This window comes from Rattus norvegicus, chromosome 8 (assembly GCF_036323735.1).
Source record: "Rattus norvegicus strain BN/NHsdMcwi chromosome 8, GRCr8, whole genome shotgun sequence".
Taxonomy (NCBI): Eukaryota; Metazoa; Chordata; class Mammalia; order Rodentia; family Muridae; genus Rattus; species Rattus norvegicus.
Window position 1 is genome coordinate 78,905,859 of NC_086026.1, and position 16,103 is coordinate 78,921,961.

General features: G+C 41.2%; 1 protein-coding gene across 5 annotated transcripts in view; it reads left to right on the forward strand.

Annotated features, from left to right (window-relative positions):
• Positions 1-9,872, forward strand: part of Rora (RAR-related orphan receptor A) — a 733,021-nt gene extending 723,149 nt beyond the window's left edge. For all 5 annotated transcript variants that reach the window (XM_039082824.2, NM_001427367.1, XM_063265167.1 and 2 more), the window contains 1 exon segment: positions 237-9,872. In XM_039082824.2, coding sequence (XP_038938752.1) covers positions 237-401 — 165 coding nt within the window. In that variant the 3' untranslated portion in view covers positions 402-9,872.
• Positions 9,873-16,103: the final 6,231 nt, after the last annotated feature.

Sequence of the window (16,103 nt, forward strand, 5' to 3'; positions counted from 1 at the left end):
CTAGCACTAGGGGAGGGGGGGAGCAAGAATACCTCCTTGGGTTAAATTCTTCATCTTCAAAATGTATTTGGTCTATTCCAAGCAAATTCTGACACAGGATCACCATTTATCTCTCCCTTCACTGGAAGCTTAGGCAGCATCAAGTGTGCCTCACCATGACAAGCAGTGTTGTGGAGGTCACCCTTACTCCTTGGTTTTTTACTCTCCTGACATCCTGTCCTTTCTCCTGCTTACAGCTAATATGCAAGGTGTCTACGTTAAGAGCCCTATGCGGACGACATACAGAAAAGCTAATGGCATTTAAAGCAATATACCCAGACATTGTGCGACTCCATTTTCCTCCGTTATACAAGGAATTGTTCACTTCAGAATTTGAGCCAGCAATGCAAATCGATGGGTAAATGTAGCGCCCGGGCACTTCTAGAACATCTGGAGTACAAACAGGAAAGTAAGAGAAAAATAAGAGAGGAAATAAAACAGTAACAACGAAGACAAATTTACCTGAGACACTTTCTATGGCCCTGCACAGCCCTGGAGCGCCAACACACTGCACAGACATCTTGTGGTGACCGGGGTTCAGGCACAAAGGGGAAACAATCAAAACCAATAAAAGCTGAACTTGTTTTGCTCACGCATATGATTTCCACTATGCCTACAGATGTGGACCCTTTTTCTGTCTCAACTTCTAGAGCGGTTGACCTCGGCATATAACAGGAGGAGGGTACTACGGTCGGAGGAGCCCCTTTTCTTACAGCTCACTGCCCACAGACTTACGGGTAACAGCAGAGTCCAGCGTTAATCGGTGACCCCGGTGTGTATGGCCAGAGTTACGGCGTTACTTTGCACAGCTTGCTTTTCTGTGTCATGAAGGAAGATTTTTTTGTTTCTCTCACCGATTATTGCCGGTCAGCAGGATGGCGTGGAAAGGGGCTCCATAAGCGCTCGCAACAATAGCATTATAATATATTACACAGGGTAAATGGGCATGAAGACTATATATAGCTAAAGAGATATTGTTTATATATTGTTTTAATTAATATAAAATGTAGTGACTGGCGTAGCTTTTCCTGTTGAATTGATAAGGCACTTTCCGTTTGCACCTTTTTGTTTTCCTTTAAATTAAATGCTAGCGTGTTCACTGTCGCCGTGTCGCATGTACACCAGAAACACAAGTTTAGCTGAGAAGGCTTGGAAGGAACGTCGGGAGGTATTTATGCTGCTGTTTACAAAAAAAGAAACAAAAACAAAAAAATTACTTTTAAAAGACTGGCTGGTCATATCCAGAAATGAACATGTTGGATTTTTTTTCCCCACCTGTAAATTTGGAATTAGTAAGGGACTGCTCCCTAAACCACACTTCGTTGTGCATGCAGTTGAGAATGGGTGTGTTTACGCTTCATCCAGAGTTGAAGGAGTGTCTGGTGCTGTGGGGCTTAAACCATGTGTGCATTTTTATTTATTTTATTTTTTTTCTTAAGTTTTTAAAATGCTACCTTTGGGAGGGAAAGGAGGAGAGGCTCACTTAAGTCAGTAGTCACAGGGACATAGCATCAACTTGCAGTTCTGATGCTTTCAAATTAGCAGCCAGAATATTTACTGGATTCCAGCTCTTATTTAGAAGGAGGACCCAAAGATTCTACCTGGAGCAGACACACACCCAACATGAAGCATTCGTTGAATGTCTTGTGTTCTTGGCATTGGGAGCCCTAAGAAGTCACCTCAGGGTAAACCGACCCTAGATTAACTGTCCCAGTTCTAGACTGCTGTTCTCTATTTTGGGGAGATGGTGGATGAAGAGGGAGGGAGACAGTGTTGAACCTAGTTCTGTGTTTAAGATCTGCCTCCCGAGTGGAGGCAGTGCCAGCTGCAGACATTTGTGTACCTTACTAGAAAACTGTGGACTGTAACTTATTTTATTAAATATATAAAGATAGTTTGGCTTTTGTGTTCAGGTAGAAGTGTTGAGGTATTGATTCATTTTGCATTTTTTTAAAAAAAGATAATCCCCAGTGGAAGGAGGAAGGAGCTTTCTTATGTTCATAGGTATGCATATTTTAAGACCAAGTGCCCTGGGATTACAGAGATGATGGTTCAGTGGTCAAGAGTGCTTATTGCTCTATCAGAGGACCAAAGCCTGGAACCCAGCAAGCAGATCAGGCACCTCACAAAAGCCTGTCACTCCAGCCCCAAGATTTCAGTGTCCCCTTCTGGCCTCTGTGGACACATGTGTATACACACATACACGCACATGCACACACACGTGCCCGCACATGAACACGTGCACTCACGCACACGTGTACACACGTACACGTACACGTACACACACACACACACACACACACACAGAGTAAGAGAAAAACGTAAAAAAGAAATTCTTAAAACCAAGTGCTCTTTTGAGAATTTAGGCATTTAGGAGATGACTTTGGTCACAAGATACTGGTCTGACATCAAAGACCATATCTGTAGAAAAAAAAAAGGGACATCTTCCATGGCACAAGGAACAGGGGGCACTTTTATGAACACCCAGATGCTTGCTCTGCCAATAGGGTCCTCCTTGACTCCTTTGTTATCATTTCTGCTCCTGCTGATGTCCGTCTGATGGGTTCCCAGGGCCAGCTTCCCAGAGCACTTCACAATCTTTAACTTCACTGACTTTCTGCCTTATTTACTGAGGGACTTGGAAAGTAGGAAGGAATTATTTGTACAGAAACGTGTGGGGGAAGCCTAAATAACATCTAATTTTTTTTCAAAAACATAGTAAGGGTTTAACCATAAACAGGGGAGTGATATTTACTTAAATTTCTTACAAGCATAGAAAATTTTATGTGTTTATATGGAGAGGTTAGTGGTCAGCATATAGTATTTATATTTGGGCAAGAAGGGGTAAATCAAAATTTTATTTAAACATAGTTCCTTTAAAGATTAATAGTATTTATATTTTGAAAAGAGTACGGTTTTGTTATTTATTTGCCCTTTTTCTGTCGTTTCTCCTGTGTGAGGGAATGGTGTGAGGTTTGGGTTTGGGTTTTGTTTTTCCTTTCTTGTTTAGTCAGATTCACTAAATTTGGGGATAGATTTAGTAAAGTATATTAACTTCATTTTAACCAAAGCTTTCTGCATATGACCAGCCTCAGGTGCTATCGCACTAAAGAGCAACTGAACCCAATCCCAGTGTCCATGTGTGTGACTAAGGAGAGCTGGCTGAGCGTCTCTAAGGGTGTGAGAAAGAGAGCGAGAGCGTGATCTTGAACTTCAGAGAAATTCATTTTCCCAGGAAGGATTCTGTATGTACCTAATGCAGACACAAACACAAGATACTCTAATCTCAGTACTGTGCCATGGTGACATTGCTTTACAACACACCAGGAGAGAGCAGCATGATGGCTTCTGGGAGGGGTGGAGCTGGAGAGCCAGGCATGCTCTGAGGAACTGAGAGGACAACTGACTAGGACTTGTACCTAAGTTGAGTCCCAGGGAGTCCAGAACAGGATGTAAAACTTTGGCATTTCTTTTCTTCTTCCTGATCGTGTAGTGCCACCAGGCGGTTGATGGCACAGGATCTTGAGGCTTTGTTGTTCATGTCATTAAAGTTGCCTGAGCTTAAAAGGCTCCCCAGCCTCCTGGGGACTGAACCTTATTGTCCGCTCGGCTGCAAGAGCACCATCAGGTAACCTTTTCCTATAGAAGGTGAATGATGCTTCTGTACAGAATCCGAATGTTGTTACTGTGATATGCAAACAATCTAGGACATCGTGAGAAACAGGCCTTGGCCACAGAGAAACCCAAAGTGCAGTGGAAAGCACTTTTTGGACAGACCATAGATTGTGCTATGGCTATGAGTTTGGGTGTTTTGTTTTGTTTTGTTTTGAAAGCACTCAGTATTCTAATTTGTGTTAAATGGATTTGTTTTTCCCCAAAGTCTTTAACATCCTGATTCACCCTTCCTAACTTAGGAAAACATGACTTAAGACACTGCTTCTAAGTTTGGTTGTTCTTTAGCCAGTGGATACCAGATCTCTGTGAGTGGATAGGGGTGGGCTGAGGGTCAGGGGAGGAAGGAGCATGTTTGCCTGTGTGTGTGTGTGTGTGTGTGTGTGTGTGTGTGTGTGTGTGTGTGTCTTTTGTGTGTATGAAGTGTGTATGTTAGACCGCTTCTAGGCTACTAAGTGTCAATGGAAAAGAAAATGTATTCAAAATGCATAAATCAAAACTAGAAGATGGAAAAAAATGATTTATTCTATACAAAGCCTTGTCTGGACCACTCTAGAGAGACTTCTATTTTTTTAACCCTTCTATAAATATTTGATGGCACTAGAAATATTCCTGCAATAAAATGTGATTTGTGTAAAGAAAAAAAAAGATTTTGTAATGTGAAACAAAGAAAGAAAGTAATGTAATTTTCTAAAAAAAAAAATACAAACAAACAAACTTTGTATTATTTTCTTGATGGAATTTGCCTATCTGTCTTTGGAAAACTTTTTATTTCATTGAATGTGCCATAGTAGATGTACGTGGTTTTTTTTTGTTGTAGACTAAGGGATGGCTGTTTGTGTTCCGACATTCCAAAATGCAAAGCAACTTAGCAGAAGCCTTGCTGAGGTGGTTTCCGTAGGATGCAAGCGTCTCTCCTGTTGCTTGTTTGCACACGTCTTTTAATTCTTACCTAGTGCAATATCTGTACATAGAGCACTTGCCGGTGTACTTTGATCCCTCAGGGAAAAACACATATTTGTACAGTTGTTGGGTTCGTTTTGGTTTTTTTTTTTTTTGTTTTTTGGTTTTTTGTTAGTTTGTTTTTTTGACTTATTTTCCTTCTCTCTCTCTTTTTTTTTTTTTTTTTTTTTTGGCTACGGAATGTCGATCGAATCACTTGTTATTGTTGAGAGGCAGCCAGATAATCAGCCTAAAGCCACTGTTTCAAACACCGATTGTTTGAGTCATGTCTTTCCAGTACTATTATTTTAAAATGATAATAATAATAATAATAATAAAAAGCTATTTTCTGACAGTTCTTTGTGCTGACTGGTGGAACACAAAAGGGTAAATAATAATAATGATGATGATGATAAGCACCTTATGGTTGACTTACTGTGAATGACAATCCATCTTGGTGTCAAGGACAGAGCCCTGTTGTCTGGAGTGGGGGCTGAGAGTCAGAAACACTGTGCTCAGGGAACTTCTAAAACTCTTAAAACAGGGTGGCCAGTGGACTGGGACAAATTGTGGTTTTACTATTAAAAACAACGATGGTAACAGTATCCCTCCAAGGCACAAGCGAACTGTAGAGAAGTGTCTGTCTGTCTGTCTGTCTGTCTGTCTGTCTGTGTGAATTCTTCACTGTCTCATCTTGTTGAGTTCAAAATTCCCGTGTTTCAAAACACGTTAACTCCTGAGGCTGTGTGAATGGAAGATGAATCCGGGAGTGACAGCCTGTCTGCTGTCCCCTCATAATTCAAATGCTCCTGTGAAACTCATCTGTAAACAATTTCACATTCTATGTGTTATGAATTTAAATGTTTTTAAACCAGCAGGAAGACCTACCTATCAGTGCAGTGGCCCACAACAGAGTCCTTCAGCGCTAGAAAACAGAGGGGTATTTCACTGTATTCTCCAGGGGCAAACCAAACCCCCATTGTGCAAAACAATCCCTATTCTGCATCCCTAGCATTTTTGATTTGTGGTGGTGGGGGTTGTTTGTTTTCCTGAAGAGCTGCCATTTAAAGACAAATTTGTCCCTGCGTGGCATAGCTTTAATTTAAGGGAGTCTCAGCTCAGAACCACAGTTAGTTCAGACGGTCCCATACACCACTTTCCATAAAGCCAAAGAAGCTCATTGTAACTAATGGTTCTGAGCCTCTTGCCCCATAGCACACACTTGGCAGAATTACATAGCTTCTTACTACAGTAAGCAAACTTGAGGTATGGGAAATCTGTCCATCAGGTGACAGTGATACCTCACACCTTGTTTTGAGTGTAGGTGACAGAAACCTCCCTCTTCCCCCTTTATCTCCCATACATGCATACACATGCATGTGATAGACATTCTTATACACCATCACAGGGCCACTAACAACTCAAAAAGCTGTGGTATAGAACCCTACAACAGCGGCCTTGTACTGTGGATCACATATGTGCCCAGAAATGCAGCTGCCACAATCAAATTCTGGTCAACGGTTGCTGTCTGTCATGCTGGTCCTTGCTGTATTCCCTAAACACTAATGCATGAAATGCTTCCATCGGCTCTGATGATAGGGACCATCCCACTGCTGTTTAACTAACGCAAAGACCAGCTATCAGTGTCTTCAAAAGCGATTGGCTGCACTTCTGTGTGTGTCTGCGCGTGTGCGCAAGCCCTGCACCTGTACGTGCTTGTATGTGATCAGTCTGTCAGACTCTCAAATTATTATTTTTTTAAACAAGCAGGAAGACTGGCTTCATACCAGGAAGCCACCATGAATGGGGGCAGAGCATGCTCGACCACAGCCTCAGAACTTAGAGCAATAAACACTATTCGAGTCGCTTACTTACTTGTAAATGGGTGACAGAATATTTGATCCAAATAGAAACCTTTTCCCAGGGTCTAGTGTGGAGAGTGGAGATGAATGTTTGGAAGAGATCCGTGTTCTCTGTTTACATCCAGTGTGTTTTGCCACATGAGCTGTCCCTATGCTTTTTCTTTGGTCCTTCTAGAAGCTAATGCCAGCCAGATAGCGGTTTGGCTTTATGGGCTGTGCGTGTCCTTGCATTGTTCCCCTAGAACAGCAGGCTTCTCTCCAGTGTTCCTGTGTGAGCCCTCTCATTCATTATGACTTGTGTGGAGGAGTAACTAATAAGATCATAATCACTCAACACAGTACACAGATAAATGCAGATACTTCTTGAGCAATATAGTGACTATGACTTCATACACACACACACACACACACACACACACACACACACACACACACACACACACACAATCTGTACGTACTGTACACATCTTCCTGAATCCCCAAGTCTCTGCTTCATCATAATGGTTTGAAATCTCATCTACAACAGTGGTGGCTGCTTTAGACAGTAGGACATTAGCTGGCTGCTTCTTTAAGTGTACCTGTATTATCTGCGTGCTTCTTTAAGTGTACCTGTACTGTCTGCGTGCTCCTTTTGCGGAGACAAGTTTTTGTATTGGATGTTTGGGCCAATGGGAGGCTTCAAGCTACAACATATTTTCCCAGTTTAAATATATTGAACTTATGACAAACCCCAGACAAGGCTTTTAATCTGTAAAGAACTGCAGTGTTGGGTGGTTTATTTACAAACCGTTTTCAATGTTGTCCATTTTTATGGCACCTTTAACAATATACTTGTTTCCAAAGTACAAAAAAAAATAGGTTAAATAATCTAGCCATAACTGAATGTCAAGCAATAAAACAGACGACTTTTGTGCATAGACTTTAAAAACTACAAATTTTAGACATCTGCATGTAAATGCAATCTCTTGTTTACTGCTTTCTTCAACTCAAGCAACAGATTCCTTATTTACTATTAACTTAAGAACTGGTAACGGCCTGTACACATTTTCTCTCCTACTCTTCTTTCAAATTTACCTTCACCCTGCTTTTGAGTCGTAATATTTAATGTTGTTCTGCACACCTCTATACAGTTAACTTTCTGGCTTTTGTTCTGTATAGATAAGAAGATGTTATATTATAAACAGCCTACTCAGTGCAAATATTTATCTGTTTATCAAATCCACAATATGCTGTGTAATACTGGTTTTCCTATATAATCTATTTTAGACATAGCTGTTTAGAACTAGAGTGTGCTATTTTTGTGTTTTTCTGATGTGTGGTGCTAGATAAGTTACTTTTGTGAACAAAAAAAAATCCCTTTTATTCCTAGACAAAACCACCTTTGGGTCTTGTTAATTTCACTGAGTATAACTATATATTTGTATATATATACATATATATATATCTATATATATATCTACCTGTACCCAACTGGCAACTGTATCAGAGTGCTAGATTTGGGACATGCTTTTCTCTTTAAATACATAATATCATTATATAAATTATTCTAGAGTGTATTTAATTAGGATAAAATTACTTCCTTAGTGTGGATATTTGACATGTTGGGTAAATTTGTTCATAAATATAGACATGGAAAACTGTTACCATTTATTTCAGTGTGTTGCTCAGCTCATCACATCTCCTGAGCTGAAAAATAATTTGACGGGCCTTGATCCCAAAGCAACAATCTTGTTCAGTGGAGAAATCCTTTCTTCCCTTACTGGGAACTCTGTAATTGGCACCTGACTGGACTGTACATTTAACTTCTCGTATAGATAATATGTGGAATATTCATGGAAGATTGCTAGGACCCTAGGCCATTCACCTCATCTGAGTCACAAGATGTATAAGCATATACATTGGGATAAATGTAAATTCAACAAGGGACGATGTTCTAATATGACAACCAGTTCTGTGAACTGAGTGGAGGACCTTTGCTTTAAAACTTGTTTAATGATGAGCTGAGTAAACACTCTGACATCTTTCCCCAAGAGTGATTGGCATTGTTAAAGTTGTACATCAAATAGCTCACTAAGGATGTAATTAGCCTTCTTAAATATTGATTAGAATTGTTCTGTAATATTACTGAATTTGTAAGATCTTTAGCAAAGATTTTTGAGCAATTTATAAACATAGAGCAAACGTTTCTGTTTATTGCACTTTTTGTAACTGAAGGTGATAATTTCTCAAGTCACAATTAGTGAACCCCATGCATCCCACTGCATCCTTACCCACCATGCTGGACAGTCTCCATTTTTATTGCTATCCCCTTGGTTTTTCAATGCAATCAGGTGGTTAAAGAAAGTTGATGAGAACAATTGACTTTTTAAAGTGAATTTGTTACAATTTAGAGAGAAATCTCTTTTAATGCAATCATGCCATTCCTTAACTGTCTAGCTTGAAGAGAGATTGAAACTTTTGTTTGATTGATGGATGGATCGATTGACTGGTTTGTTTGTTTTTTTTTTTGTTTTTTGTTTTTTTGTTTTTTTGCACAGTTTAGTATCCCAAGCTTCCCTAGGGCAGTGATTTTTCTCTCTTTGTACTTGCACATGGCCAGCAAATGTCAACACTAGATAACTGTTTAAAATGACAGGTGTGCCCACAACTAAAACACTCCCCAAACCAGGGTGTTTTTGGCAAACGGATCAAGCATGCAATGTCTTACAGTTAACCATTATAAACAAGTCTAAGAGTCACACTGTCCTCCTGGAGGACATGAAACGCTGAGTCTACTTGTGTGTGGGTCTCCAGGATCCAGCACACAAATGTCACACAACTCTACGAGTGACAAGACTGGCCTGCTGTGCATAGTCATGAAAGTCTGGAAGCAGCGATGCTGAGCCTGTAGCTAAGACGCTGTCTCTTCTGTGTACAGGATGTAAAGCTTCTTTCTCTGTCACACTAGAAATGCAAACCATTTACGGGATTCCTAAGAACCATAATATGGACCTAAACTTTGCTAATGATCTTTCCTAGAGGCTCATCCCACTTTTCACTGACATTGGGTTTTCTTTTCACAGTCCTCTCTCTACAGTCGTAGATCGCTTATTCCCAGCTGTTTATTTTATTGAGTCCTGAATTTAAAGAAAAAATATTTTGATTCATTTTGTAAATACAAGCTGTAAAAAAAAAGAGAGATTTAATGTTGTCTTTTAAATACTCCAATTTTCATTCTAATATGGATGTTGTTATATTGTACTTAGAAACTGTACCTTTAACATTACAGTACCTTTATTAAAAGTGCATTGAACACATCAATTTTAGATGTGCTTTGTGTGCTATTATCCTATAATAAAACTTCAGCTTCTAATGGAACACTTGTCTCCCATTTCTTCCTTACCGGCTGGCACTGTGTACTTTCCTAACTGAACAGCTGATAAGTATGAGTATCACATCATTTTAATGGTACAACAAAATTATTGTGATTTTTAGAATAATATCAAAAAACCTCTTAGGGAGTGTAAATGTATAAGAGTGTGTGTGTGTGTGTTCCTCAGTGGGATCTGGGCCTCATGAAGTAGACTAGGCTGAGTGGCCAGAGAGCCCCAGGGATCCTCTGTCCCTGCCTCCTCAGCACTGGGATAACAAATGTGTACTACCAGCCACATCAAGAATCGTATGTTCATATTCAGTACCAAACCCAGGCCCTTATTGCTGAAGTGGCAAGCACTTTAAGGTGTGGGGTTTTGTTTGTTTGACATATGGCCCAGGACAGTCTAGGGCTCCCTGCAATCCTCCTGCTTCAGCTGTTGTGTACGTATGCATATTTTAAAATATCCTGAAGCCAGAATACAGTGTCTTTGTGTGTTGACACACACACACACACAACACTCTAAGCATTTTTATAAGTAAGGGATGTTCCATAAATATCTGACCTGGTCTGAAATTTGATTTCATGTAAGAAAATCATCCCCCATCTTTTTCTTCCCAAGTATGTAAACAAAGAGGGAAAGATCTCGCACTTGGCTGTCTTACAACACTGCCCTGTACAACTACAACTCCTCCCTTCTGCTGTCTCAGGAAACTGAGAGTTAACTATGAAGTTCACAATCATAATCTGTCACCTCTAGATCTCATCCAAAGCCATTCCTTCTGCTTAAGACAATTAATTCCTGGGTCCATGAGACCACTCAGATGGGAATATAAAAAGAATTTCTTAGACTTCTCCTCATAATGATCAAACAGGAAAGGCAGAAAGGAGAGCAAATTCAGGTCAGGAATAAACTCTAGGAAAGAAAGCAAAAGCAGCAGCCACTGACCAGCCAGTAAAACCTGCTCACGGGAATGTTTTAGTATCTGGTTGGAATCACTAGGCTCCCCGACCTCCAGAAAAAATGAAGCTGAGAAGCTTCCCAGTGTAGAAATCTAATGTGCACACAACTCAAGTGCACAGGGACCAAGGGTCTCAGTTTCCCCCAAAGCCTGTGAAAATGCCAGGCTGAGTCCATAGTGCCAGGGAAGCCCCTGCTGTGCTGGGTATCCTCTCTTTTTAACACAAGTCTGGAGATGTGGTCTAGTGGTATTCAATGCCACCATCCAAAATCGATATTAAGGTCACAGAGGCCACTAGCGAAAGGACAGTAAAAGTAAAAAGGATGAGTAAATGGGTCCCAAAATACAATTAGATTAGGAAGAGAACATTCTCCTGTGATAATGTTACAGCAAGCAGTAGGGCAACTACAACTGGTAACAACACTTTGCATCCCCCAGAGTTCCCAGGAACTAAACCACCATCCCAAGAGTACACAGGGATGGACCTATGGCTCTAGCAGCACATGTAGAGGATGGCCTTGTGGGCATCAGTGGGAGGAGAGGCCCTTGGTCCTGTCAAGATTTGATGGCCTAGTGTAGGGGAATGTAAGGGTGGGGAGGTGGGAGTGAGTGAGTGAGTGAGTGAGTGGGGGAGCACCCTCATAGAAACAGGGAGAGAGTTTTCTGGAGGGGAAACTGGAAAAGGGGAGAACATTTGAAATGTAAATTAAAAAAATATCCAATAAAAGAAAAAATGTCAAAAAACAAAACACAGAACTTTAGTCTATAGCCAATCAGCCACATCTTGAGAATCTAGTGACCTAATTACGCTATGAATGGTTTGACTGATTGTATCTTTTGAGGGATACTAGGTTAGTGGGCCTTTGGCTATTCACAACAAGGATCCTTCTTAAGGAAATGTAAATTTCTGTTCTATAAAAATAAAACGCCATGCAATAGATGAGTGCCAAAAAAGAGAAATAAGAGGATTTGATCATTACCAACACAAATGAGCAAACTTCAAAATGATGGACAAGCTCATTAGTTCGACTTAATGCTAATACCTTGATCCAAACATCACTCGGCAGTCCATAAACGTGGACAATTATTTTTACCTACGACAACTGTAAGAGATTCCTCCTGAACCCCATGCCAGCCTCACCCCCACACCCCCACACTCCCCGCCCCCCGGAGATGCAGAGGCCTCCTGCTCAGAGATTGGCTCCAGCTGTGGGCTGAGGAGTTTGCCTTGTTCTGGCATCAATGACTTCTGGTGTTAGAAACAGTTAAAAGTGGTGTCTCTGAATTTAATTGTATTCTGAATTTTCTCTTTCTCTCATTGGAAAGCAAAATAATTGATTCCAATAAAACACAGTCACCTCTCAGGAACCACATGTTCCCATCCACTTGAGGGAATTCTGGGGTTACATTTCTACCCACAGACGACTTTCCCTTTGGGGAGGAGAAGTTGCTTTATCAATTATTATTTATTTTTTAAAGCCAGCATTTGAGAACATACATTTTTTACAGACTTATTTATTTTTATTCATATGAGTGCACTGTAGCTGTCTTAAGACACACACCAGAAGAGTGCATCGGATTCCATTACGGATGGTTGTGAGCCACCATATGGCTGTTGGGATTTGAACTCAGGACCTCTGAAAGAGGAGTCAGTGCTGTTAACCGCTGAGCCAACTCTCCAGCCCTATCCATTATTTTTCATTTAGAAGGCATTGTCTTTACTACTAGCCTAACTCATCGTGGCTGTGAACCAGCTCCACCCTGCAGCTTCTAACATTGTTAGCCTGTCCTTCTAGTAAAACACTCACAGATCCTAAAGACAAGAGGAAATGATTCATTCATTTTCAAAATTAGCTGTTGCAATCAACTTCTCTGAGACATTTAGGCACACACAGAAAAGATCACCATTCCAATGAGCAATTATTTTGGGGTCCCTTTTGTTCTGCCCAGGGCCCACATAATACAGAACATAGTGAAACATGCTGTAGAAAACATTAAACACCAAGTATGAAATTCTGCAGGCTTTTTGACACTGTCCCTGAGCCACAGTATATACTGTGTTGATTGCATGATGGATCACTCACATGCACGTACAAGCACGCACGCACGCACACACGCGCACACACACACACTCTGAAAATACCACTTTATTGAAAAGCCAGACTTATGCAAACTGTTACTAGCAACATATCCTCACATTTCTAAACCAAACATCTTTATTTTGGGAATATTTCTGGACTCCCACATCCAGAGTACCTTATGGATGACTAGTGATTCGTGGGGCAATTCACAGAGTGAAGTGTTTATCAAACTATAAGTTCCCAAAGCCTACTTCGCTCCACATCAACAAAGGAAGCTCATTAGCTGAGGGGTTCTGGAAATGCCTGAGACCTGATGAGGTTAAGGGGACAGGATTTTGTCTATTTCTGCCTTCATTTGGTCTGCAAGAAGAAATACACACCTAGTAACGACTGCCATCATCAAAATTCTGGCCCAATAAAAAACACTGTACAAACACAAAACAAATATAGACTCTTGTCAATTATTCCAAAGTCAAATGGGCTCACTCAACTTAGGAGTCTGTCCTGAAGTTTTGCAGAATTTAATAGAAAGCTGAGGCTTTCACTGCTTCAAAGTGCAGAAAAAACAATGGTACAATTAACTTGGAAAATGATCTGGCAAATCCTTAAAGGGTTACTCAGGTAATTTCTCATACTAGTAGGCAATGCCTTGCCTAGGGATCTACTCAAGCAAAACAAGACCACAAAGGTCTCACAAAGACGCTCAATGTTCTTAGCCACATTTTTCATACTCTCCCCAAAGTGGAAACCGCCTCCAGTCACAGATGTTGAATAAGCATATTTGGATCTGTTCATAAGTGAACTACTACCTACAAAAAGCAATGGATTACTACAGCAGCGTGGGCAAATCCTAGAAGCCCTGGCTGAGAGAGTATGCACAGAAGATCATGTGTTGGACCACCCTGTTTGTATGGAATATCCAGGCAAGGCAAACACACAAAGATGAAATTCATGATTGTCATAGGGCTGAGGCTAGAAAGGATTGAGTGCTACCGGACACAAAAACAGGAGTAATAAAAGTGTCCTGAAACAAGGTAGGGTTGGTGGTTGCAAGCCCTATACATTCACTTCAAGTCACTTGATGATACAGTTAAAAATGAAGGGCTATGATATGTAATCTAAAATGATACGTAGATTACAGCTCAAGAATCTGTTACACAAAGTTGTTTTTCAATAACCAGAAAGTCCAATTCGCTACTATCTTAAAGACAGTCCTTGCTCCAATCCTCTTTCTACTCCAGAGCTCCCCCTCCCTCCCCCTACATAAGGTAGCCACTTTTCTTCCCTTCCCAACATCCAATGGTGCTTCACACTGGAGGGGGGAGGGCTTTTTACACAGCTGAAGCAACTTCTGTCCTCGCCCTTCAAGATCCAACACAGGAAGAGCAAGATGGCCTAACAGAGGCTCCCAGCACTCACCTGCTCCTCCAAGAAGGAGATACTAAAGCAACAGGTGTCCCTAGTACACAGTGAGAAGAGCAGCTAGGATAGAATCCTGGACTCAATGGTAGGGAAGGGGAATCCTGTAAGAGACAGATAAATAAAATACCCTGGTCTTTGCCATTCTGGAGCTGGGGTGGGAAGTGCCCCTCAGCAGAGAGAGTGGAAGAGAGAGTCCCAGCAGACTTAACCAACAAAGGTCATGGTGCCCCTAGCTAGGAGTCTCCTGGGCCCTGCAGGCTTTATAGGTTAAATGGTGGGAGACCTCAGTCAGCACAGTGCTCTGACTCTGGACAAGGACTTCATTCAAACAGCTTCTCAAGGCTGTAGCTGGAAGCCATCTTGAGGTGGTACGTATTGTCTAAATTTGAACTACATTGAGGGTCAGAGATCCTCATGTATTCCCATCTCAGAAACCCCACAGACATTGCCCTGTACTGGTCAGTGGGTAGGTGCCTCACAAACCAACTTTGGGGTAACTGAATGACTGTTACAACCTAGCATGATTCTTGTGGGACTCTTCCTAAGGAATCTATTTTTAATAGACACAAAAAAAACAAAGAAGGGATCCCATCCAATTACAGTATGATGAACCCGGACTTACAGGATCATGAGCCAGAGGAAGCTGGATCATGAGGAAGCCTTCACAACGCTGAGGAACAGGTACTCCACAAGGCATCATCTCTTCCCTGAGAGTGCTTCTGACTTTTATAACCTTGGGAGGGGGCGGGGCAACATGACTCACACCTCCCACCCACACACGCACGCACATACACACACCTGAGGATGTTAATAGGTCCAATCTAAAGAGAGCTGTCTGTTAATTATCACAGATGCTCTGCTTCAAGATGGCAACAATTATGTCATTGTAGAGGAAACACCTGCTCTCTTTAGGGCCACTGCACCACTGATTAGGGGATAACCAAAGGAATGAACCTAGAAGATCCTGCCCTCCAAGGCCACCAATGGAAGGCAAGCAGTGAACTGAGGAGGGAAAAGTACTGCCCCGGGTCCATGATACACTGGTAGGTAGGATTTGACATCCTGTACCCACAGTAGCTGCTGTCCCCACACTTTGACCATATGCTTTTGAGAAAGCTAGACATGAGCACAGCACAAATGGACCACCTGGTAAAGGATTCAGTAGACTAACTTCAAAAAGCTCCAAGAAGCCCAAGAGAGCACAGTTAAGTGGAGCTAGGAAGATTGTGTGAGATATGAAAGAGAAAATCAAGTGAAAAACCACTTCTGAACAAGAACCAAACAGAAATGCTTAAAATTGGGAGTGGATCTTTTAAAAAGTTCACTTGAGGATTAGAGAGGTGGCTCAGTGGCTAAGAGCACTCAGTGGTTGCTCTTGTAGAGGACCTGAGCCCTCTACATCATCACCATCGTCTGTAACTCCAGTTGAAGATGATCCAACACCCTCTTCTGGCATCTGATACTACATATACATAATACACATACATACATACTATGTATGTACATACACCCATAACATAACATACATGTGCAAACATACAAGTAAAATTAAATTAAGTTAAAATAGAATGGCTGGAGCGATGGCTCAGCAGTTAAGAGCATTTGTTCCAGCACCCACATAGTGATTCACAACCATTCATAGATCCACTTTCAGGGAATATAATACCCTCTTCTGATGTCCTACAGGTACTGCACACACATGCTGTCCAGACATACATGCAGGAAAAACACTTATACACATTAAATGAGACACATAAACCTAAAATAATTT